The sequence below is a fragment of the Pipistrellus hanaki genome (genome assembly GCF_964339955.1).
Source record: "Pipistrellus hanaki genome assembly, chromosome: 12".
Classification (NCBI taxonomy): domain Eukaryota; kingdom Metazoa; phylum Chordata; class Mammalia; order Chiroptera; family Vespertilionidae; genus Pipistrellus; species Pipistrellus hanaki.
The window spans coordinates 17814604-17838660 of NC_140514.1; the positions used below are offsets into that span (position 1 = coordinate 17814604).

General features: G+C 38.4%; 1 protein-coding gene across 7 annotated transcripts in view; it reads right to left on the minus strand.

The window, feature by feature from the left end:
* SLC8A1 (solute carrier family 8 member A1) overlaps positions 1–24057 on the minus strand; it is a 306592-nt gene that overhangs the window by 76035 nt on the left and 206500 nt on the right. For 2 of the 7 annotated variants that reach the window (XM_084901479.1, XM_084901482.1), the window contains exons 3-5: positions 7165–7268; positions 4578–4598; positions 4134–4151 (exon numbers count right to left, since the gene is read on the minus strand). In XM_084901479.1, coding sequence (XP_084757605.1) covers positions 4134–4151; positions 4578–4598; positions 7165–7268 — 143 coding nt within the window. Of the gene's footprint in view, positions 1–4133; positions 4152–4543; positions 4599–7144; positions 7269–7812; positions 7920–24057 lie in introns of those variants that run through there. The other 5 variants (XM_084901481.1, XM_084901483.1, XM_084901478.1 and 2 more) reach the window with 4 other exon arrangements.

Here is a 24057-nt window from a genome sequence, read left to right on the forward strand (position 1 = left end):
AGAAGTGAGAGGTGAATAGAGCAAGTGTTCTATAAGCCAAACCAGATCATGTGAATGAACCACACATGCCACAGGAGGGGGAGCAGCCAGAATCCTGCAGGTTTCTGAAATGGGATATTCACGTCCTCTACGTTTCTTCCTCCAGAGGCATCATGAAACAATGGAAAGCACTTGGTGTGATGAAAGGTAGCCTGGTTTTCCTACTGGTGCCAATGACATAGCCCAGAGTAGGCCATTTCCCCAGCTTTTTCACGTGTGGAGCAGGAACAATAGTTACCTGCTATGTCTATGTCACAAGTTTATTTGAGGGTCAAGTAACATAACATTTGGGAAAACGTTACATATTTCCTGGAAATTGTGAATGGGAGAGTGTTGTCTTTGTAAGGTATACCATGGTCATAGCAACTGTTTGGATTCCCTAGGCCTAGGGTTTTCATCAAACTCCCGATTTTGCTATTGGCTTCTAGTATGAGCTACCCAGACCTGATCTCGGAATCATGAGATTGAGGATTTGGTTTCAACTTTATTATATGCTTGCTGTCTAAATTTGACTAAGCACTTATCTTCTAGGAGACTTTTTTTTTTTTTCTTTCCAACTTTAAAATAAAACTGAACTTGAAGGGGGTTTGTTACTCTGAAGTTTTTAACTGTCAGAATTTTCATAGTGTGGCTTCCTTCCATGTGCCTAATTTAGTCTATTACATGATGAGCATACTGTGATTGGAAGACTAACTTTTAAAGGAGGTATACTGACTGTTATATACTTTGAATTAATTAAGGAACTCTGCCGCTGCCTGTTTGAGGCATCAGACACGACTCTCTTTTCTCCAAACTGAGCCAGAATGCTCCATTTTATTAAAAATATCCCAACTATGTGGACCCTCTTTTTGGGGTCCCCCTGGTTTTTCATATGACTAGCATTCATGCTGATGGCATCTATGAAACAGCTGGGCTTTGAATTGAAAAGAGATGACGATGCAGGAAGGAATGAAGTGGTCAGGAGAAAGGCAATAAAACTGCTGGGATCGGAATACTCATCACATGGCCTTGGACTTAAGTCAGAGGGCTTGGCCCTGAGTCCTGACTGGATGATGTGGGGTAGATGGATCAATCTCTTTGCATCCTCATTTCCTCTCCTATATGTGAGAACAATAACATCTTCCTCCATAAGGTTGAGGATTAAATGATATAATAAACAAGAATTACTTTACAAACTCTAATGAGCTATAATGAATAGGGTTTTATGAGCTCATAGGTCCAAAAAGAGCCTTTCAAAGAGGCAAGCTCTAGGAGCAATAGGTAAATACTTACAAATTCCAGAAGTACCTCTAGGACTTAATGGCCACCACTAAGTAATGAGAACTCTGAAATATAGGTGCTGGGCTGTGCACCAAACAATTTTTTAAATTTCTATATATCCTGCTTCAAATTGATATTTTCACATTCAGCTACACAAGACACATAAACGCTGCAGGCAAAATCCAAAGGCTAGCCCTGGCCAGTGTAGCTCAGTTGATTGGGTGCATGAGATTTGACATAACTGCACAGACACTTGAGAGCTTTAAAGGAACAGTTTCTGAGAAAAGAAACTGGGATCCAATTACCTAGATACTAAAAGAGAAGATGTTTCAAGTGATATGGAAGAAAGACCCTCAAAGCAAAATTCTTACACATTCAATGTTCAAGAAAATAGATATCCAAACACCTCAATGCATTTTAATAAGGCATTTGTCCTACAGTCAGAAAGATTTTTAGTTCAGGTCTCATTATCAGACCACATGCACCAAAAGGTTGCTGGTGTGATTCTTAGTCAGGGCAAATGCTTAGGTTGCAGGCTTGATGCCCAACTGAGGGTGTGCAAGAGGCAACTGATGTTAGCTTTCACATTGATGTTTCTGTCTTTCTTTCTAAAAATCAATTAAAAAATCTTTAAAAAACCCAAAAGGCTAGATTAATTTCTCTCCATTACCCCTATACCTCAAAGCCTTGCCTTCAAAACCTCCAACACACTTCAAAGAAGAACTCCTTGGGACTTAAAGCTGCTTTAGACTGTGGAGACAAAAGTCTCAGAACGTTCCCCAGGAGCATCTGTAGAGCAGATCCCAGGCATTCCAGCCGAGTTCTGGAGAAGGGTCATGTAAAGTGAGAGGCCAATGAAGAGATTCCCACAAAGTTCTGGAACTTTCTCTCATTCTAATACCATCAATTTCAAGTCTTGGGAAGAGGTAGTGTCAACACAAAAACTGCTGTGTCAGATGAAAGTTTCAGAAATAAGAAAGGACTTGATTTAATACATGAAATAATAGAAACCTTCAGAAGTGATTCTGCTCTCTTGGATGCAAGATGTGTCCAAGACAGCAAATATCGGACATAACTTCACAGACATTCGAGAGCTTTATAGGAATAGTTTCTGAGAAAAGAAACTGGGATCCAATTACCTCGATAGTAAAAGAGAAGATGTTTCAAGTGATACGGAAGGAAGACCCTCAAAGCAAAATCCTGACACATTCAATGTTCAAGGAAATAGATACCCAAACACCTCAATGCATTTTAATAAGGCATTTGTCCTACAGCCAGAGATTTTTAGTTCGGGTCTCATTATCAGTCCGCATAGGGCTGAAGGTGCTGCTGGGTACTATAGTATTTCTACATTGGTTGACTTAAAAAAAAAAATTACTTCAAAGAAGCTCACCTTTGCCCAAATTCTATCTTCCTCAAATCTCACCAGGATAATTAACATACTGAGTGACAGAAACAGAATATTTCCGGGAAGACTTCAAGGAATTAAAATGGTGAACGAGGAAAAGAAGATAAAAAACTTTAAAAAGAAATGGAAATTCCTGAACTTGGATTTAAAAACAGCATGCATGGCAGTGCAGAACTGGGAGACTTGACCTGGGAGAGCTTCAGATGAGTCAGATTTAACAAATCCTCTACCAGCACTTGTCCTGTTTAACATTTTTATCCTTTTCAATTTCTATGTCTCTGAGAGTCTATGAATCATTGTGTCATTAAATGTTTTGTCTGAGAGGCAGAGGAGAGTAAGAGTCCATGTGAAATTGCTCATACTCAGAAATTTCCACTTTGGACAGAATCATGTTGGAGCTACTGAATCATGAGTTTACACTAACAATGGTTGAAGTTAACCCTGACTTCCCCAACAGCATTTTCAACATTAAAATATTTGGCAATATATCCTTAATTATTTTTGTTGTTGTTCAGCTATCTGATTTCAGGAAAAAAATGAGAATACTAATATCTACACACTATATTAGATGTTTGATATTTATCTTCCTCTAAATCTGCATAGGTGATTTTAAAAGGGTGAGGAAATATTAAGGATAAAAAGTGGCAATGCTGTAAGGAAATACCTTACTTCCATATACAAGAAAATAGTTTTAGAGTCATGCTAACTAATGCTGTCCACATAGGCTGGTACCATTCTGAATTTAAGGGTTTTATACTTTTTGACTGGCATTTTCAGTTTTTGTAGAGCATTTTGTAATGCACTTCTAGTGGTAGAAATATTACTCATTAAATTATAAGTGTTAATAAAACTTAAGTCCCCAGAGAAGAATTTGTCCATATTGGTGTGGTGGGATGATGGGATGGGTCTTCTCCCAACAGAATATTAGTTAGTATTGATATCCTGAGCTTGGGCTGTGGAGAAGTCTTAGATGTCAACTCCTATGTTTCCTTGTCTTAGTTACTCTGGTACATTTTGGAACATCTAGCAGGAGACACTGCACATCGTCAGGGCTAGGTGGACATTTGTAAACTGACCAGGGTCAAAATGTGAACAATTATAGGATGTTTTAAATTTGCGTGTAAATGAATACAACACGCACGTTGTTAGTGTGGAAAATGTTGAATGTCTAAAATCAGCAAGAACACACCATGTGCCACAGCTAAGTGTTAATATACAGGTTACATAAGATGAGGTTTTGGTTTGGATTTTAAGGGTATTTGAAGAAAATGAGGAACATTAAAAAATTATCTTACCATACAGGCATTTTCCTTCATTAAAAGAAAGTAAAAATGACAAATGATTTTAAAAAAAATGCATACAATATATGGTGAAAACAGACAGTAAAAAGTAAAATTTGATGTCATTAGACTTTAAAAATTCATACCTGTTATCGTGAAGCCACCTAAAAAAGAAAAAAATAAATAAATGTTACAATTTATTTAAGCCACACTCTAAATAACAAATATCAGTGATATCAGACTGTTTGACAACCCATCCAAGGGGTAAAAACTGGCCAAATTATATTTACAATTAAGAAAAATATGAAAACATTTGTTCATGACTTAATCACTAATCATTCTTTTAAGATGATAGGATTCAGTGCACACATTTAATTCTGTGCATGCCTAGGAAATGACTGATTTTTCAAAAGGTTAAACTAAAACTGGAATATAAATCTGACCTTAACAAAAACGAGGCCAATGGGTCTAAACCACAATTTTGCCAGTAAGTCAACAGACATAAAAGTCAGAAAGCTATTGTATCACCTGACAGAAATGGAAATTAACCTCTAACAATGGAAAGGAAATGCAAGAAATGAAATGCTTACCAAGCTCATTCAATAACAGGGCTGTGAAGGAAACAGACAAAGACAAACACAGAATAAGAGACCAGATGAATAATGAAAGCAAGAGGAATATCAGCAGAAAGAAATCCAGGCAGATCTGATGACAGTGGCAGGCAGCCACTGATAAAAAATTGGTGCATCCCAAAGAAATGCGGCATTGGGAATATTTCTCGATAATTCCAACACGAATTTCTGCAAATGTGTGTGACTGACTAATATTTATCTCTATACATAGTTCATTCTATATATTATTATTGCTTGACATTTAGTCAAACATTTCTACTATCTATGCTTAGACAAAGTATATATATCTAGTTTACCAAATATAGTAGAAATATTTTATGAAGTTAATTCTAAACTTTATTTGAGTGAGTCTTTTCCTGAAATATTGCCTGGGAGTTAGTTAATGCAATATATGAAAGTCTTAAATCATCCAGGATCTCAGGCATTATACCTTTCATTCAATGAAAACAGATAAAACATCTTGGGAAATTTCATTTTGGCCATCCTTTTTGGAAGGACACTTTGGCTCAAGCTAAAGTTCTCTCTCTGTAGGTTCTACTTGCATGATATTTTGGCCATCAATAAATGCTTATGTTTTTTAAGTCCTCAAAACTCAAATCCCAGGAGTTAGTGCTTATTTTTCTGTTCTTACCTATGACTTCTGCACATTATAATTGGACAAGCCTGAATGTTTCTGTGACTAATTCTATGGAAAAACCGACAAGGCATGGCTGTGTGTGTGTGTGTGTGTGTGTGTGTGTGTGTGTAGGGGGAGCATATATATATATATATAATTTGTCTTTCGGGTTATGTGTTTTAAACCCAGATTATACTGAAGCACTTCATTTTGGTGGAAGCTACCTGGCTGAAAGTATCAAATAAATGACTTCCAGAGTAGTAGATGGAATATTCTAATTAGTTTTTCAGGCCCAATTTTCCTTCTAATGGTAGTGGCATTAGAAGAGACTTCCTAAAACAAGTGAGTGATTTTATTTATAGTAATAAGAATCTACTTGGCGGGTGCAAAAATGGAGAGTGCCATTAAGGAATTTTAATTTGCTTTTACATGAGGGCATATTTTATTACAATGACAATTGAAAGAACTGTATCTAAGATGTGCTCCCTTTAGAGAGGAATTTATGGAGAAGTAAGTGCTTCTTCCTGTATGTTAATGAGGCATTTTTGATCCCATCTTTGTAAGAAATCAGCACAATTTTCTAAAGTGTCTTTTCCTTCCGCCTGCTGTCCATGGAACATATTAAACAGGCTGAATTAAAATGGCTCCCCAGTGGTTTTTATTTCCATATTCCAAAGGCTTCTGTTACAATTTTGAATGTGATTAAGTCAGGAACATAAACTTTTTTTTCCCCCTAAAGGACTCTGAGGACACTGAGTTCTTACAAATGTGGGATTAAATTCCCCCAAATGTTGGGTCTGTATAAAAATTAGTCCTATATATTTTGTTTTTTTACATGTAAAAGTATAAAATTTTTGCAAAGTGGCCCATCTAACCAATTGTTTCTATGCCAGTTAATAGGTAGCATTCTCAATTTATACATATAATTAAATGAATAGAACTCCTATTTTAAATGGCCACTAGTAGAAGATAATTGTAGGAAGTCCTCAATAATTCAGAATAAAAAATTTTCTTTCAAGCTGACATAAAATCATTGCCCTTTCTTAGCAAATATAGGCCACATAAAATAGATACGAAGTCGAAGAGAACAAAGAAATTGTCTTCTTTATTAAAATATTTTCTACATGTATAAGTACAAATTAACCAAAAAAAAAAAATTGTTCTGAGGATATGGCTGCTTAATCTTTTCTCTTTACTATGCATGTTAAAATTTGTCAATTCTATAAAGAAAGAAAGATTCTGGAGCATAAGAGTGGATTGGCCTTAAGCAAGGGCTAAATTCTTACTGAAAGGCTATATCCTTCCTACTTAAAGAAAATTTATATGACTATGGTTTCCTACATATGGTGCCTTTTAAATGTCATATTTGATCATATAAAAATAGCATGTCCAAATGAGCACTAGAATATTGATGCCGCTACTCTTTAAGATATTTTGTTCTTATTAAATATTTTTTTGAAACCTGGTCTTCTGAAAAAACCTACTTACTTAATTCTTTTGAAATTTCCCATTTGTTGCCATTAGACACATTTACCACGGCTAACAGGTATTAGGTAGTCTTTATCACTAACATTTTAGGGGTGATTTAATAGTTGGAACCACATTTGAGAATGACCCCTGAACAGTTTGAAAAACTAAACACATGAATCATTCTGTTATGATTTATATAATCATTTCTGAGTGCCAGAAATCTCTTCCAGCATTGATTAAATCTGGTTCCGGTCAAGGTTAGTTGGCATTTCCCGAAGAAAATGGGGCAGAGCTTGGTGCACTTGTTAGGGAAGGGAAATGAAACTGCTAAAGCTTCAGAGGAAATGAAGTATAGTACTTGGAAGCCGAGGAAGAGGAGAGAGTTAAGTGTGAGAGTAGGGAGACACGGAGAGAGAAGAGTACAATTTCTCGCTGGTACGTCTTTGTATACTCTCACACCTTTCATTCCTCTTCTTATCCATATTGGTTCCTCAAGCACAAGGGAGAAACTGCACTCTTTCTCATATTCCTCACGGTCAAATATTTTAATGGTAATGATCTTCCTGTGGGAACACAAGACAAAGGCAAAACAAATGGTTGGAGTCACACGCTCATGCTAGGTGTTCACCAAGCCGAATGTTACTGTGATGTTATGGAGGGAGAAATGGCAACACATGGACCTCCTGGAGTATGTAAAAGGGCATCTTGGGGTGCTCTCAGCTGGCCCCCATTGTTTTCTTTGCTCATTTGTCACATTCACAAATTCTCCCTGCTCCAACGAGCAGTCTGGAGGTATCCCGGATTAGGAAGAGAAATCAGAAAGTTGGCTTCATTTTGGCATAGCAAGCATCTGCTTCAACTCTCCTAGAAATGAAAGCTTGATTGCCTGCACTGAAAATGAATAGCTCAAACTTATAATAGGCAGAGTGGCCCAAACTGGCCAGTGGAGCTCCAGGCAGGCCCGAGCTGGCCCCAGGTGAGATCTATGCCCTGTTACATAGCGGGAGGGATATGCGTGTTGGAAGTCACGTTCTGAAGAGTGCAGGCATCCAGGGTGGCACCGGCCAGCAGAAGCTGTGGGGCTCAGCCCTGGAGCAGCTCCCCCACCTTTCTTCTCACTCATCTCCACCAGGCGGGGCTCTCCAATCTCAAGGAAGAAGGTCTTGTTTTTCTCATACTCCTCATCATCAATTACCTTGACTGATATTGTTTTGCTGAAACAGAGAAGAATAGAAGTTGACGAACCAGGGCAAGAGGAAAGAGAAGAGAAGGCACAAAAAGCAAAGGAAAGCAGGTTAACAAGCTGCACTTCCAGTCAAACAGCAACTGAGAAAAGTCTGAAATTCGCATTTTTCCTTCAAGAAGGAGCATGGGATAGTTCTGAAAGGTTGGAGAGGGTCACCCAGGGCACAGCTCCCCTGGCCAGGGCCACAGAGTTATTTCAGGCAACACAGAGCACTCAGGACTAGCAAGTTTATCTTCATCATGAAAAGAAAAAGCAGAAGAACACAGACCACAATCGTAAGAAAAGAAAAATGTTATTTATATAGCCTATCCCTTAACTGTAGAACCATCTGGGCTGTGCTATAGAAATCACTCCTTTAGAACAAATCAATAAATCACATCAAAATATCAACAGAGCTTATCTCCGAGTGTGAGGCTTATGGATTATATTTTCGTCTTCTTTGTGCTTTACTGTATTTCCACACATAATATTTTCATTATCAGATTTTATAGAAATAATAAATGTCTAAAAGTACCACAAAAGAAAAGAAAAAGTCCTTTATTTTACCCCACCCAATGTCCTAGAATTAAACTCTTACTCAGGTCACATTCCCCATCAAATCACAAGGGAAGTTGCTAATGCTTTGTCTTTCCAAAGATGGGGCTGATGCTTTTCCACAGCTGTCTTGAGAAGTGAGGGGTGAGGGATTATGACGTTATAGCTATTCTCATCCCTCCCAAAGGTGAGTTCGAACTTTCACAGATGACACCATTTACCCTACTTTCCAACCCACTGACATACCAAGGCATTTCATTAAGGATTCTTCCTGTAACCCATCCTTTAGTGCTTCTTGCCTTGTGGCCTTCTGGTTGTGAGTAACCCACAGGCAGGTGGGGCAAATGCTAATATTATGCAAATCTCAATTTCTGATAAGCCTTGATGACTCTGAAAATTAATCTTAATTTTCATGTATTACACCTTCCTCAGAGCTCCTAAACACTTGTCTTTGAAACAATGTTTTTTTCCCTAGGAACATTGGCCAAAAACATTTCTGACTGAAGTTTTTAAAACAATGTGTTTAGACAGACACACAGACTTAATAGCATGGACATTATTTAGTTTTGGATAAACTGAGTAGCTGATGAATGTGAGAGATATAGGGACCCACACAATTTGTATAATACAAAAGCACTCAAAATCTATCATTACAGTATCACTCTTCACTAGGGTCATAATCCTTAACAATGATTTCAGTATTTGATAACTGTGACACTGGAAAAATCAAAGCTGAAGCAAAAGAACACAGTTCCTCTGTGGCTGCCTTGCAAAGGTCCCGCAAGCAGATGGGATTTGCATAACGGCATATCATTTCAAAGTCATTAGTTACACAATCAATAGGGCCCCTGGCAGGAGGAACCATTACATTTTATATTGATTTTTTTTTCTTACTTGCACAGTAAAGCGATTAATCGAAGTGATTATTAAAGGACATGCCAATCAATTTAAAGAGGCAGGATGAAGTGAGCGCTTATGAATTAGCCCTCTGGATGGAGACAGGCAAACATCCAAAGGGATAGGTAACATCCACCTTTGGCTGCAGAACAGAACTGTTTCTTCCCTCAGCAAGGACAGCCAAGGTCAAATAAAGCCAGGTAATTTTGACAGGGATGTCTTGTGCTCACTTTCCAAGCCTAATGTACAAAAGGAACTGCCACCCCTTCTTCCATTCCAGGGGAAGTTAGCGGAGATGGGGCTGATGTAGTGAAGACTCCAGATACACCATCTTGGTAAAGAGCAGAAGCCCACCTCTGTTCCACCCATCTGTTCCTTGCAATTCTGTCTGCAGTAGGATTAGCACCCCGCAGGGCTGCAGGGACCTTAAAGTGCTCGCATTGCCATCCCAATCCCATATTCACAGGGCTTTGGCACTGTCACAGGAACCCGCCCTGAGAATGCAGAGTCCTCCTTTCTTCTTTTGTTCTGTTAACCAATGGGAAGCAGTCAGATGGCTTTTGCTATTTTCTTAAACTGAAAGGTTAATCTAACCAAGACTAGAACAGTGAGGAAGACAGCGCTTCATGCACTCTTATCACACTGGTAAGGAACAAGTAGAATGTTTTTTCTAGTTACTATGATAAAGGGAAGAAAAGCTTCTTACTTGATCATTTGTTAAAAATGTATCTCTGAAGTGTGTAGTATAAAAATTATGTTTTCTGGAAGCTAGCAAATCAGTACAATACATTAAATACTTTCTCACTGTGGCCAGAATTTTTATGGAAATATTTTTTGGTTCCATTCAGTGTTAGAAAAGAATTTGATTAAGAAAGGTCAATTTATTTAGTGGAAACACACACGTCATTTTTTTAAAAAATTTTATTTTTGCAGTGCTTTTCCTTTGATGATAGTAACTTTACTTCTCAGTCTCTCATTTACCTGATGGGTCTCAAAGGACTGAGCACCTTAAAACATTCTATTTAGGCATTCTTTCATCCAGTGGTGACTCAGGCAGGTGGTGAGAAAGAAAGAGGTGGCTTTATTTTTGGGAACAAAGAAAAATCCCTTCAAAATATGTTGTAGTCTCTCATGAAGCCAAAGTTGTAGCATTCTTTTATTTATTTATTTCCAATTTCAGCTTCAATTTGTCCTTTGGTGGTTTCTTTTTCCCAAGAATGACTTTAATGTTGGCAGAGGCGAGAAAAAGACAAGTTGGAGGATTAAGCAGAAGAGAATCTTTCTAAATCCTCATGCAAATCATTTTAGTGAAAATTCGCATTAGTCATGCAATGGCTCTTTTAAATTTTATTTTACTTTATTTTTAAGATTCAGCCTCTCTTTAGGTATACTCAGAGGCCCATGGACTGATGGGCGCTTTGTACTTCTGATTTCAGCTGTCTTCCTAACACACTGAGAAATACCTTCTACTACTTAAAATTGATGGAGGAAACAGTGACTAAGATATTAAGTGATTTCCAAGATCACAGAGTGAGACTCCTGTGGCTGGCTCCAAGGAGCAATATCTTTCAATTATGTGACCCACAAGGTCACTGATTCACTCAGCTGTGCAGTATTTTTATGACCACTTTAAGGAACTGGATCATTATTTTAAATTAATATGGAGGTTTATCGTTCTACATTCATGTTAACAAAGGCTGCCTGAATGGACCATGATAGATTTTTCAATCCTATTTTTAAAAGGAGGATAACACATATTAGATTCTATGATGGCTATCTCAAGGAGTTAAATCTTTGAAGAGATCAAGGTCCTGTTAGGTTCACCTACTCTGAGGCTTTGAGGAGGTGGCTTGTTAGAATTCCAGAATCTCAGGGCACACCCCACACCCACCAAATCAGATATGCATTTTAACAAGATTCCCATATGATGCCTGTGCCTGATAAAGTTTGAGAGGTGCTGCAGTGGGTTCTTAAGTGAATAATGAATTAAGAGGCTGGTAATAGCTGGGCTTAGGGTTTGGAACTGTCTGCATATTAGAATCATGAGTGGAACTTTGAAATCTGTAAATGCCAAATCACTGAAATCAAACTTTTTGGTTGCGGGGCCCCAACATGAATATACACTGAGTGGCCAGGTTATTATGCTCTCTGAATGCATAATAACCTGGCCACTCAGTGTATAACCTATATAATAAAAGGCTAATATGCAAATTGTCCCCTCGACCAGGAGTTCGACCAGCAGGCAGGTGGGCCAACTGCCCAGGTCCCCTTCCCCCTAGCCAGGCTAGCCAGATCCCACCCATGCACGAATTCATGCACCGGGCCTCCAAAATTTTATATATATATGTGTATATATCTATCTCCTCACACACACATACTGAGTGGCCAAATTATTATGCATTTAGAGATCATAATAATCTGGCCACTCAGTGTAACTTTTAAAAGTTTTTCAGGCGATTGTAATATGCAGTCAGGAGACTGGCTATTGGAGAGCCAGGATATACGGCCTAATGTATTAAATAAAGAATATGTAGAATGTGAGGATGTCAAAGCTAAATTAGCAATCTAGCCTGAAACATGGGAGAAACAGTTTGTCCTTCACTGATGTTCTTCTTTGGATTATATAGAGTACTTAAAGTTGTTGTTTTCTCCCCTTAGGAATCGCTGGTCTCTGTAGACAACAGGTGAGAAAACACCTTTAGCGTTCAGGCAACAGACTTCACCTTCATCCAGAGTGATTTCCTTCCTGACAAAGTGACAGGAACTCTGGTGAGAGGATTTCACACAAGAGAGGTTCTATTTGGAGACTGAAAACAGTAAGGCTTTCAATGGCCACAGAAGACAGCAATGCCTGAGAGAGCCTCTGAGCCATGTCAGTGAAAGGCCATGTCCAGGGAACTGGAAACTTTCCCCACCACACTCAGACTCAAGAGAGAAGTGACTCAGGGCTGACTGCATACAGAGGAAGAAGATCTGGTAACTTCTCTGACCACAGAATGATGTCATGAGGTAAGGCAAGTTTGAAATTTCATCCCCAGTACACCTGATGTTAAATGCTTCAAGATAAATTCCTATGACTCCAAGAGACAAATAAATCAACTAAACCACTGGCAAAGAATCTGAACAGATGCTTTTCCAAGGAAGATAAACAAATGGCCAACAAGAACATGAAAAGATGCTTAACATCGTTAGTCACTGGGGAACTGCAAGTCAAATCCACAAAGAGAAATCATCCCCATCCACTAGGATTGCTTGAGTCAAAGAGGCAAATAGTAGCAAGTGGTGTAGAGAATGTGCAAGGATTGCTAGTGGGAATGTAAAATGGTACAATAGCTTTGGGAAAGTCTAGCAGTTCCCCAAAAGTTGAAAAACAGAGTTACCATATAACCCAGCAATTCCACTGCTAGATATATCCCCGAGAGATTTAAAAACACATGTTCACACAAACTCTTGTACATGAATGTTCATAGCAGCATTATACCTAACAGCCAAAAGGGGAAACAACCTAAATGTCCATCAACTAGTGAACAGATAAACAAAATGTGATATACCAATATGATAGAATATTATTCAGTGATAAAGAGCAATGGTACATGCTACTGAAGGACAGTATTGTATCTACCCCAGACTATGCCATGTCAGTATATTGATTATTTTGAGCTATAGGCACTTGAAAAACAGTAGATGCAAGGATAGGCTGTCTCTGAACTTCCCCTTATCTGCCAAAACACAGAACCTCCAAAAGGAACTCCACAGTTATAAAATCCCCTCTCAAGAGTTCCATCAGCCAGGGAAGATTTAACTCTTATCACAGGAGAGGAGACTAGAATATTAGATCCAGACAAACTTTGTCACAAACTGTCAGATCTCTGATCTATTTTTCTATGGGCCCATTCATCTTTCCCCAAAACCATTTACTCTTCCCTAAGAGGCCACATACCCGATCCTTCTTTCCTGTTAAGATATTTAAGTCACTTCAGAGAATGACACATTTTTCCCCAAGTATCTCCCATGTGCACATGAAGAATACACATTAATTTGTTCTTGTCTTGTTAATTCAATTTTTATCACATTGTCTCAGCCAAAAACTCTGAAGGGTAAAGGGAAAATTATTTTTCCTCCTGACACTATTACATGGATGAACCTTGAAAACAGAATGCTAAGTTAAAGAAGCCAGACACAAAATTTCACATATTGTCTGATTCCATTTATATGAAAAGTCCAGAATAGGCAAATCCACAGAGACAGAAAATAGTTCAATGGTTGCCTAGGGCTGAGGGTTGGGGAATTAATAGGGTTGACTGCTAATGGGAAATGGAATTTTATTTTGGGGTGATAAAAATATTCTAAAGTTGATTGTAGTGATGGTTGCATAATTCTGAGAATACACTAAAACTCACTGGGTTGCATATTTTGGGGTGAATTCTATGATATGTCAATTATCCTATACTAGAGGCTGATGCATGAAATGTGTGCATGGGTAGAGTCTGTAGGCCTGGCGAGCAATCAGGGCTGATCTGTGGTGAGCCCCACTAGCACCCGTCTTGGCTGGCCTAGAGCCTGCAGGCAGGGGCAGCTTCTGTGTTATGCTACATAATAGAAGCCTAATATGCTAATTGTCCCCTCCTGAGTTTGACTGACTGAAAGTTTGACTGCTTGCTATGACATGCACTGACCATGAGGGGGTGGCAATGAATGCAGGGGGTGGTTTGGAACAAAGGAAGGCCCAGCTGGCAGCCGCCAGCTAGAGGAAGGAAGGCCCCGGCCAGCAGCTGGAAGACCCTGATTGGCTCTGATCTCCGGCCAGGCCTAGGGACCCTACCCATGCACAAATTTTGTGTACCAGGCCTCTAGTACCCTGTTTCCCCGAAAATAAGACAGGGTCTTATATTAACTTTTTCTCCCAAAGTTGTGCTAGGTCTTATTTTCAGGGGATGTCTTATCTTTCCATGCGCTAGGTCTTATTTTCGGGGAAACATGGTAGCTTAATAGAGCTAGTACTTAAAAATAAAAAACAAGTTTCAGGATAAATCTTAGTTTTTTAAAAGGCAATCTCTTTGGGTAAGAAAAGGTTGTGAGACTATTTAGGGTTTTCAATAAGGAATTTCAAATTTTGCTGGTTCTGTCATATAGAAATTGGGGTGGTGCATACCAGGAAACAGTAAAAAACAAAAACAAAAATGAGGACATCAAAGCTAAGTGCCATTGCTGTGTCTGTCAGCTCTACTGCAGCTCAATCCAGCCCTTCCCTCAGGTTCCCTCAGAATGCTCCCCGCCCCCTCCAGGATCCAGGGCCAGGGATGCGCTTTGACATGCTAATCACTTCTGAGGGCTGTTACCTCAGGCCTGGCTTCCTTGGCTGGTTTCTTTTCCCCAAAGTATAGAATCTTATGATGACAATGTCAGAAGCAGCATTTCCTTCACAGAATTTATTTTAAAAGGAAAGGAAAGGATTATAATCATAGGTTATGCCTGCTGCCCTTGTATCAACTGCTCTGTCCACCGTGGGCAATACCCAGCACCCTGGTTGGCACTGATTTGTTACCACCTCTAAGGAAAGATATGCTTGGGTTGCTATGCATCATTTGGTTTAAATTCCTGGATCATTTAAAGCTTCTTATTCTCTTCACAAACTGATTTGGTGAGTCGCTTGGTGGTTTGGAGTTAGGGAAACAAAAGGGACAGCCAGCGGAAAAACCTTGCATATATTCTAGTCAGTTTCCATAGTGACCCAGATCAACTCCCCTGTCCAATTAACATTCTAAATAGGATAAGATGGGCTGCTCTTCATATGATTTCTAACACTATTTCACACCATTTTTAGATGATTGGTGAGAGACTCTGGGCATGGATTCGTCTGGGAGTTTGTTCTAGGTTCTGTGCTCGATGGTCATGGAAAAGGAAATGAATCATGACTTGAACCTGTCGTTCCCTTGGTTGAAATGTCAGTGGTGCCACACTGGGACTCGGAGGATTTGAGTTCCTAACTTGGTTCTGCCCCTGTTCTGCTGGGGTGTTTTGGCCAGTTCTGGCCTCTTTCTAAACATCGATGGTACTGTCCATTAAATGGGGAGAATCAAGCTCATTTCACGGTGATTTGATGTTCACAGTGTTGTGATGATCAAATAATGGGTGTAGTCATCCATCAAATGTGAAAAATAAAACTTCATGGATGGTTTCAAAGATCATATGATATAATGCATGCAAAACAATTTTGAAAAGGACTATAACTATAAAAAGTTACAAAGTTATTATTCATTGAAAAGGAGTGGTTTATTTTGTAGTCCTTACTTGCCTGTTCACCCAGTAACCAAAGAGGCAGCTGGCAGATGGTGGAGGTGGGGTCAGGAAATATTGGATGGAGTGACAGGCCATACCTTCAAATTCACTCTCATATGTAGCTTGGATCACATCCCATATAACGGGGTATCCAGTATAGAGCCTTACACTCAACAAAGCAAAGGACATGCAACTACTGTTCAGCTTTCCTGGCCCAGCTCTGCCAGGTTCCCTCCCTCTCACCTCATCAGCTAGACACACAAAGGGGACTGGAGTCATACTTTTCTCGAGGCTCCTGCTAGAAAGCAGAGCCTGACAAGCCTGGATGGTGCTATTCTGTAATTTAAGTAAACTCCAAAGAGGAGAGTTGCTAAAGTAGCTACACCAAAGTGATTCTCCAGGAGGCCTTGTCATCTGTGCACTGATCTCTTCGCATTATTAAGTGGTAATTGAAATCATTGTTCCAAGCAGGGCAAGAGGCGGGAACAGCTTACATCCTGCTGTTCTCCAGGGAAACCAGGGGATTTTCACCAAGCACTGGAGTGGTGGTGGGGTTCCCATAAAACCTTGCCCTATTTTATTTCCTCTGTTTACTTTGGAAACAGAAGGGTAATTAATTCATTTTTTTCCCAGTGCAAAATAGATACAAATGTAATTCTTTTTTGGTCTCCCTCCTTTTAGCAATCAATGGCCAGCTTTAGTCTCAAAACAAAAACCTAGGACTTACCTTCTTGTCCTAGAAGACATGCTGTTTGAAAGAGACACCACACAGATCCTAGAATGATTGTTCCAACAAATAGTATGCTGGAAGTTCTGAGACCACCCAAGGCTCTATCCCATTATGCCTAATGTGAAAACCACATGAGTAAAGTTTGTTAAGATACAATGATACGGATATATTAAAAAGCGACTGTAATTTTATGATTTATAAAATTTATACTTAATAAACTTCAGTTCTGAGGGGGGGAAAGTAATAATCCTGGGTCTTGTTACCTAACTGTGCATGCTGAGACAGTTGGTTAACTTAGTGAAAAAGAAAGCACTGGGCACCATGATGAAATGCACCAATATAGATCTTGGTCTAGATTTTAAAAAATTGTTTAATAATATTAGTATTGTGCAAATTCCACAATAGAGGCACCTTTTAGCAGATTGATGGAGGATTCTCATCATCTTCAAAAATTGATTCCTTAATTTGTTAGGACTATATTTATCTATAATCTGAGATCATCACTGTATTCCATAAAGGGAGTGTAAAATTTTCTCAAGTTCTAATTCTCCAGTAAAAGTTGTTTTAACAAATTTCTCAAAGGTCGGGATAATGTTAAGAGTACTCTGTGGCACTGAGCCTCTTTTTTATAAACCGAACACATAAACATTTTGGTTCAGTCTTAGGAACTTCAGATAAATCCTCAATTTGTCACTACCCTTTTTAGGAATTTGGAATTAAGTGAAATTGATACTGCTGAATTTCAAAGAAACTGTTGGTTTTCCATCCTTTTCAAATGCGTGCTTCATCTTGAACATTTTAAACATTTTTGGGTCACCACTAGACTCTCCAAAGATGATTTCTACCTTCGGTCTTAACTCTGTCAAGACTCATTGTTCAAAATGAAGAGTTTCTCTGGAAAACAGTGGAAAGATTTCACTCCTCAAATGTTACAGGACAGCAGCTAGAATATGCTCCAAAGAGGCCAGTTTAAAAATAGGACACCAAGAAATAAAGCCAGCTTTCTTAGTTTTTTTTTTTAATTCATATTATTTCTGTTTTCCTTTCTTCCCTCCCTTTCTCCCTCCCCACAAAAGTCAATATCTCTGCATGCATCCATATAAAATATTCTAAAAGACAGGCTGCCAGATACTTTATTGAACATAGCTAAAATAAATCAATAACTAGTGAATGGACGATGATCTTTATATTTCACATTTCTTCTACTCCATGTCTAATATCGAATTGCTGTTTTACATTAAATGAAGTGATCAATCCTTATGTCTTCATACCATAGACTCTATAAATATGCTTGGATTTTAGTTTTGCATTTCACAATGGAGTCCAATGGTTGCAGAATAATAAATAATATTTCTTGGAGACTTACCCAGTGGGGTAGAGTTGGAAAGGTAGGTTGGAACTCAGGTTTGTTTATCCTGAAGGTGTCATTGTAAGAGGCTCTCCAGGAAATCTTTTAAGCGATTCCATGTTAATTTATTTCTACAAATAATATAATTCTTAAGAATACTCAGGTATCTGTGACCATGACCATGGCTCTGGGTGGTTCCACAATTGTGGTGGAGTCACATGACCTCCTGAAATGCTTCTTTAGGACAGAAACTCAGGTTGCAAAATTCTCGCCCTGCCATTTACTGCCTCTCCATGTGTAAGTTACTTATTCTTTCTAAGGCACAAGCCCCTGTTCTGTAAAGTGGTTATAATAATGGTGCTTATTCGACTGCTGCAAATACTAAGTGTGCTCATACCTGTAAGATGCTTAACACAGAGCCTAGCACATATTAAGCACTAATGAATATTAGCTATTCTAGTATGACCCATGAGCAATGTTGTGTCAAGTTAACAACTGGGTCTCTTGAGGTTGAACCATCGGCAATTCATACCAGTGAATTAATCTATGCCATAATTTCCTCACCTGTGAAAATGGAATAATTACATCTGCATCATAAGGCTGTTGAGGGGATTATAAGGGAAAACAGAGCAGGACATGGCACATGAAAGCACTCAATAAGTGATGGTTATCTTAATTATTATTACTGAGAGCAAGGAAAAGAAAGATTAGGATGAAAGGATTTTAGTAAAGCTAATTTACTAATAGGTAGGTTATTAGAAATCAGTAATACAGAATTTTTTAAATCAAAATTTTCAAAGTGTGTATCTTGACCTTTTGCTTTTCCTGATAACCTTGACAAAACTTTTTTTTTTTTTTAAAGGTTTTTACTGTTTTTTTGGTTTTTTGTTTTGTTTTGTTTTTTTTAGAGAGAGAGAGAGGAAGGGAGAGGGAAATAGAGAAACATTGATGTGCGAGAGAAACCTCAATCAATTGCCTTTCATATGCACCCTGACCAGGGACCGAACTCAAAACTGGGCATGTATCTTAACCAGGAATAGAATCAGCAACCTTTTGGTGCACAGGACAAAGTTCAACCAGTTGAGCCACACCCTCCAGGGCCAAAACTTGATTTGAACAGATATCTGCCCTTGTTCATGTGAAACAACCTAAGTTAACAGAATGAACAGTAGTTGCATTAGAAAGTTTGTATTTCATAGGCTCTTTTTCACTAAATACAATTAAATCAATATGAATTGCTTTCAGATAATTCATTTTTCTTGAATTTTTTTTCATGCTTATTAAAGTAATACTTGTTCATTGTTAAATTATGACAAATAAAGAAAAAGAAAAATCATCCATAAGCCTGCTATTAGAGATCATTTAACATTAAAAATATTTGTTTTAGCCTTTACAATACACAATTGCATCATTTGCACCCTATTATGTGTGTATCATGTGTATAAATAAAATTTGGTGTCATAATTTTTCACTTAGTTATGTTTTGAATATTTCCCATGATGTAAGATTTTTTTTAAACCTCTCATTTAAAATGGCAAAAGTTGTCTAATGAAATGTCGTTATAATAATGTAATTAACTATATATATATATATTTTTTTTTTGAATGGTTTGTATATGTTTATTTATTTCAGAAAGAAAGGGAGAGGGAAATAGAGATACATCAATGATGATAAAGAATCATTGATTGGCTGCCTCCTGTACATCCCCTACTGGGGATTGAGCCTGCAACCTGGGCATGTGCCCTGATCAGGAATCAAATCATGACCTCCTGGTTCATATATTTATGCTCAACCACTGAGCCACAATGGGCCAAGTTTCCCTCTTTATTTAATGAAGTAAAAACTAGTACTGATAGCAGAAGAAAAATGCATGATTTTCTTTGTTAGCTAGCTGGCTTTTTGTATTGTCTGATGAATGCTTTATAAATGAGGTGGCACATCCTCAGACACATGACCTTTCTGTAGTAATAAGGATGGCTGTAAAAAATCGCAACCTGGAGAGTCTTTGATGTGAAAAGAATGTACAACATCCACACAAATACTCAATAAATCAAAACCAACCCAAGTCTTTTGGGCATCACGTTGAGCAGTTTTCCAACTTTGCATTTTTCTTTTTCTTTCCTTCTTTGATCAGAGTCATGATGTGCCCTGTCTACCACTAGATCAGAAATCGGATGATCTATTTGTACTGAGACGAGAATGGTCAACAATCGTGTAAATGTTTTTTCCAATTAAAAGTATACTTCCGACTTTAAAGAGACCCATTTTTTTTCATTCAAAGGGAGTAGTTATGAGAGGACTTGGCTTTGCTACCATGTGGCAAGCCTATAAGTGCTCTGAGTAGTTGGCTCTCTATGGTGAAATACTTCCTGAGGGTGTAATTGCAAACAGGTACAAATTAAAACTGATAGAAACTATGAACCAAAAATCATTACCCACAAAATATCAAGAGCCTCAAGATTCCCTCAGCTTCGCTGCTGCTTCCCACTCTCTGCCAAACAATGCTTCATCAACTGTGGACTCTCGCTTCACTTCCCAGTGCAGTACTTATTTGCTTTTGTGAATATTTTCCAGGTAGTCCTCTTGGTTTGAAACGACATCAAACATTATCATTTTGGAGCTCATATTCTTAACAGAAGGGACCAAAGGCACTTTACAGGTAATCATCACAAGAGAAAATCAGCAAGAAGACAATTAGCTTCTTATTGATACTGTACCAGCAATTTAGAACTTCACATCAAAATTAACCAGGTCTAGAATGGAGGTTATTGGCTTTGAAGTGAAAATGTGTTTTCTTTTTTCCCCCTTTTATATTTCTTATTTATTGATGGAAGTTTCTCCCAGAACCAGAAAAAGTTTACAGAATGCAAATAATGACACTGTTTAACAAAACTGAGCCACTAGACCAAACAGAGTGAGAAAGTACTTGGTGAGCAATTCTTGGATTAATTACAGGGTTTCTTATGAGCTTCATTTAAATGCACATAGATTGTAGGGGAAAATCTGTAAGTATGCTTAAATATAGATTTCTTATTTTTTATGTTGTTATAAATTGTACATAGTTCACCGTTAGTGCTCAGAAAGCAAAAACTCCCATGATTTCAGCTTTTGACCCAGACATAGCTTCTCACAGGGAAAGGGTATTGTTTTTAGAATTTGTGCTATTTACAAATTCTCTAGAAAGTCTGCACTTTTAATCAGAGAATCTTGTAGGTAGAGGGGGGCATATTAGATCTAGATTTGCATTTGCAATACAGATTTATAGCTTTTAGCTCTGAATGTAGTTGTAAATATTTATAAATATAATAGCTTTTAGCAGCATGACCTTGATCAAATTGCTTTGGTTAAATTTCAATTTTATCAAATGTAAAATAAGAACCACATGGTATTGACATTAAAAACAAATGAGATAATGTATATAATGGAACTTTTCACACTTGAAGCATTTTCAATTGCAAGGTGCTGGTATCATTGTTATGTAACTTAATCTTCTCATTTTGCAACTGAGCAAACTTAGTCTCTGGGTCCCAACAATCTTTCTGTTAAGGCTTCCCCAGCTCCACTGTAAAATATGTACCAGGCATTAATGTTAATATCCCAATGTTCATTTTGGAAATTAAGAGTTTAGTGGGTGTACAGGAAGTCAGTAATATCTGACACTTATCCATGGGTCTACTTTGAGAGTTGTATTTCTATTTATATCATTAAAGTTTAGAAATTATAACAGTAGACACAATTGACTGCTAGAACATGAACCAATACTTTATTAAATATTTATTGTGATACTACGGTATTAGAATTAAAGTTAATTTCTGTTAACTTTAAACATGCAAAATTGAATTAAATTTATACCATTTTTATTAACTAGATGTCTGGTGTACAAATTCCTGGTCACCCTGGTCAGGCTGAGGGGGCTGATCAGGGACAGGGCCAATTGGAGGGAGGGGCCTTGGGCAATTGGCACGCCAGCCCCACCCACAATTGTGGTGGTGGTGGTGGGGCAATCGGGGGCAGGGCCAGCTGGGAGAGGTGCCACAGGTGGTTGGCTGGCCCAGCCCCCCTGGCTGAACTCCCAGTAGAGGGGACAATTTACATATATGGACAATACCATATATGGTTCACTTAATAAAATGAGGTAATAGGGAGAAATAAGAGTGCATCTCAAGCATAGGTCTATGTATCCTGAATAAATCATACTAAGTAGAAATAATAAGTTTTTAGTTTCTATATTAAATAGCACAGAAAATCCTTAAAAGCTCATTTATGGAATTTCCCCTTTCTATTAACTTGCTATCTTGGTATAGTATCCATAGGTCTTGACTACTTCTATTTAGCTATCTTAGAATTTCTAGAGTAATCAAAATCCTCCTTATAGTTTTCACTAAGTTTCTCTGTTGAAGTCAGACTTGCTGATAGAGACTGGATGTGGAACCGAACAGAATCCCTATGAACATAGTCTGGGTCTTTAGACCCTTGATAATTGTAGGAGGCAGTTATAGGGTTAAGCCTCGGACTAACCTGTTGGCAAAGCCAAAAACAAGTCCCAGCTTAGATGGCACAGTCCTTTTAGCATAATTAAATTTGACCTTTCCCGGATAGCTAATGGGCTGTGGGAGGTGCGGTAAGTGCTGCCAAAACAAGTGAAACTTACAAGAACATTGTAAATTACCTTGTTTACCTCTGAACTATAAAATAAAGGCTCAGCTTGCAGTCTGGATCTTTTCCTGTGGTCTCAGCTGGGCACAGAAGATCCACCTAGACCCAGCTATTCTCTTTGTCTGTCTTGACTTCATCCTTCACCAGCCCCCCTCAGGCTTGCTTAACCCTTGGCCGTGCTGGTGTGGCACAGATAATGTAAAATCTTTGGTGAAGCCATTTATGCTCAACAGTTCCACGTTGACAAGGGCCAGCACGTGACGAGGTAGTCTGTGCGCATTCCCCACGACTGAGAGCACAGTGCCAGCACATGGCATTTGCTTAATAGTCATTTATGAATCATTCGGTTATTCTCATTATCAAAATCTGCACTTGGGTTTGTGCCAACCCACCAAGGTCTCTTACACCTCTCAGTAAAAAACAGCCCACATATTTTTTTGGATGAAAAGGTAGGCTTATGAAGATAGTTTTGGCCATGGGAGTGAGCAATATAAGCAACGTGTAGGTGATTCAAGCTAATGACGTGGACCTTATTAGAGAGGGACAAATGAACTTACTAGACTACTTTCCAGATTCCTACAGCATGTTATTTTGTCTATCCATTCCACAAACCTTCACTAAGTATCCAACTGTATGACAAGGCCCACATTAGGTGAAAGAGATAAAAAGAAGAATATGCATAGCTTAGTAGAGAGGTGACAGGCATGTATATCAAAGATTACCTACCTCTATATGTGCTAAATATAAGTATGGGCTTTGTACTTGGGAACACAGAGGGTGGGGAACTTCTAAAGGTCAGGGATAATTGGGCTGGTTCTTAAAGAAAGAGTAGAGTTTTTGCCAGGGATAAGGCATGATATGTTAAAAAATTGCAAAGTTCTATCTCACTCGTGTTTATGGTGAGCATGCATGTGGAGAAGGGTTGATGGGAGATACATCAAGAAAGAGAGCTTGGGGTCAGGAGAAATGCTAAATTGTGTGGGCATGATTTTGTAAGAAAGAGGCAATGGGCCTTTTTGCTTATGGGCTGCCATGATCAATTTGGACCTTTAGGACAATCAATTTAACTCTGGGATAAGGCTTGTGCTGCAGAAGAAGAAAATAAAAGTGAAGAGGAGAGCAGGGAAGCAGCCACAGAGAAAATGCTGTCTCCTGGAAGGGCAGAGACTGTTATCTCTGCAGGATATCCAGCCAGGTATGCCTTGAGTAATATTCTTTGAGAAAGTGTTTGGCCCTCAGCCTCCAGTCTAGACCTGTCAAAAAGCTTGAAGACATGAAAGGCATTTCTGTGACCCTTTAATTCCTTTTCTGCAACTTTAATTTATTTTCTGCAACACTTCTCCTTCCTGAAAACTTGCCTGTGGGTTTGAGTTAGAGGAAACAAATTGAACACCTTCTTTTGCCTGCAACGATCAGTTTCTTTTAGCAAGATGGAGGGAGTAACATGAAAATTCTGCTGAAGAGAGCATCATTGTAAAGGGCCCTGATTTGCATGAACTGAAAAATCTAATTATCATCAGTCCTGGTCTGAGCACATACTTCATTTGTTTTTTATCAACTGTGAGTGGTTTGGGCAAGATTTATGACAAAATGATATCTTAGATGTATATGTTAAGTTTTTAAACAACAGTATCGATACTAAAGTCTCAGGTAAATGAATTA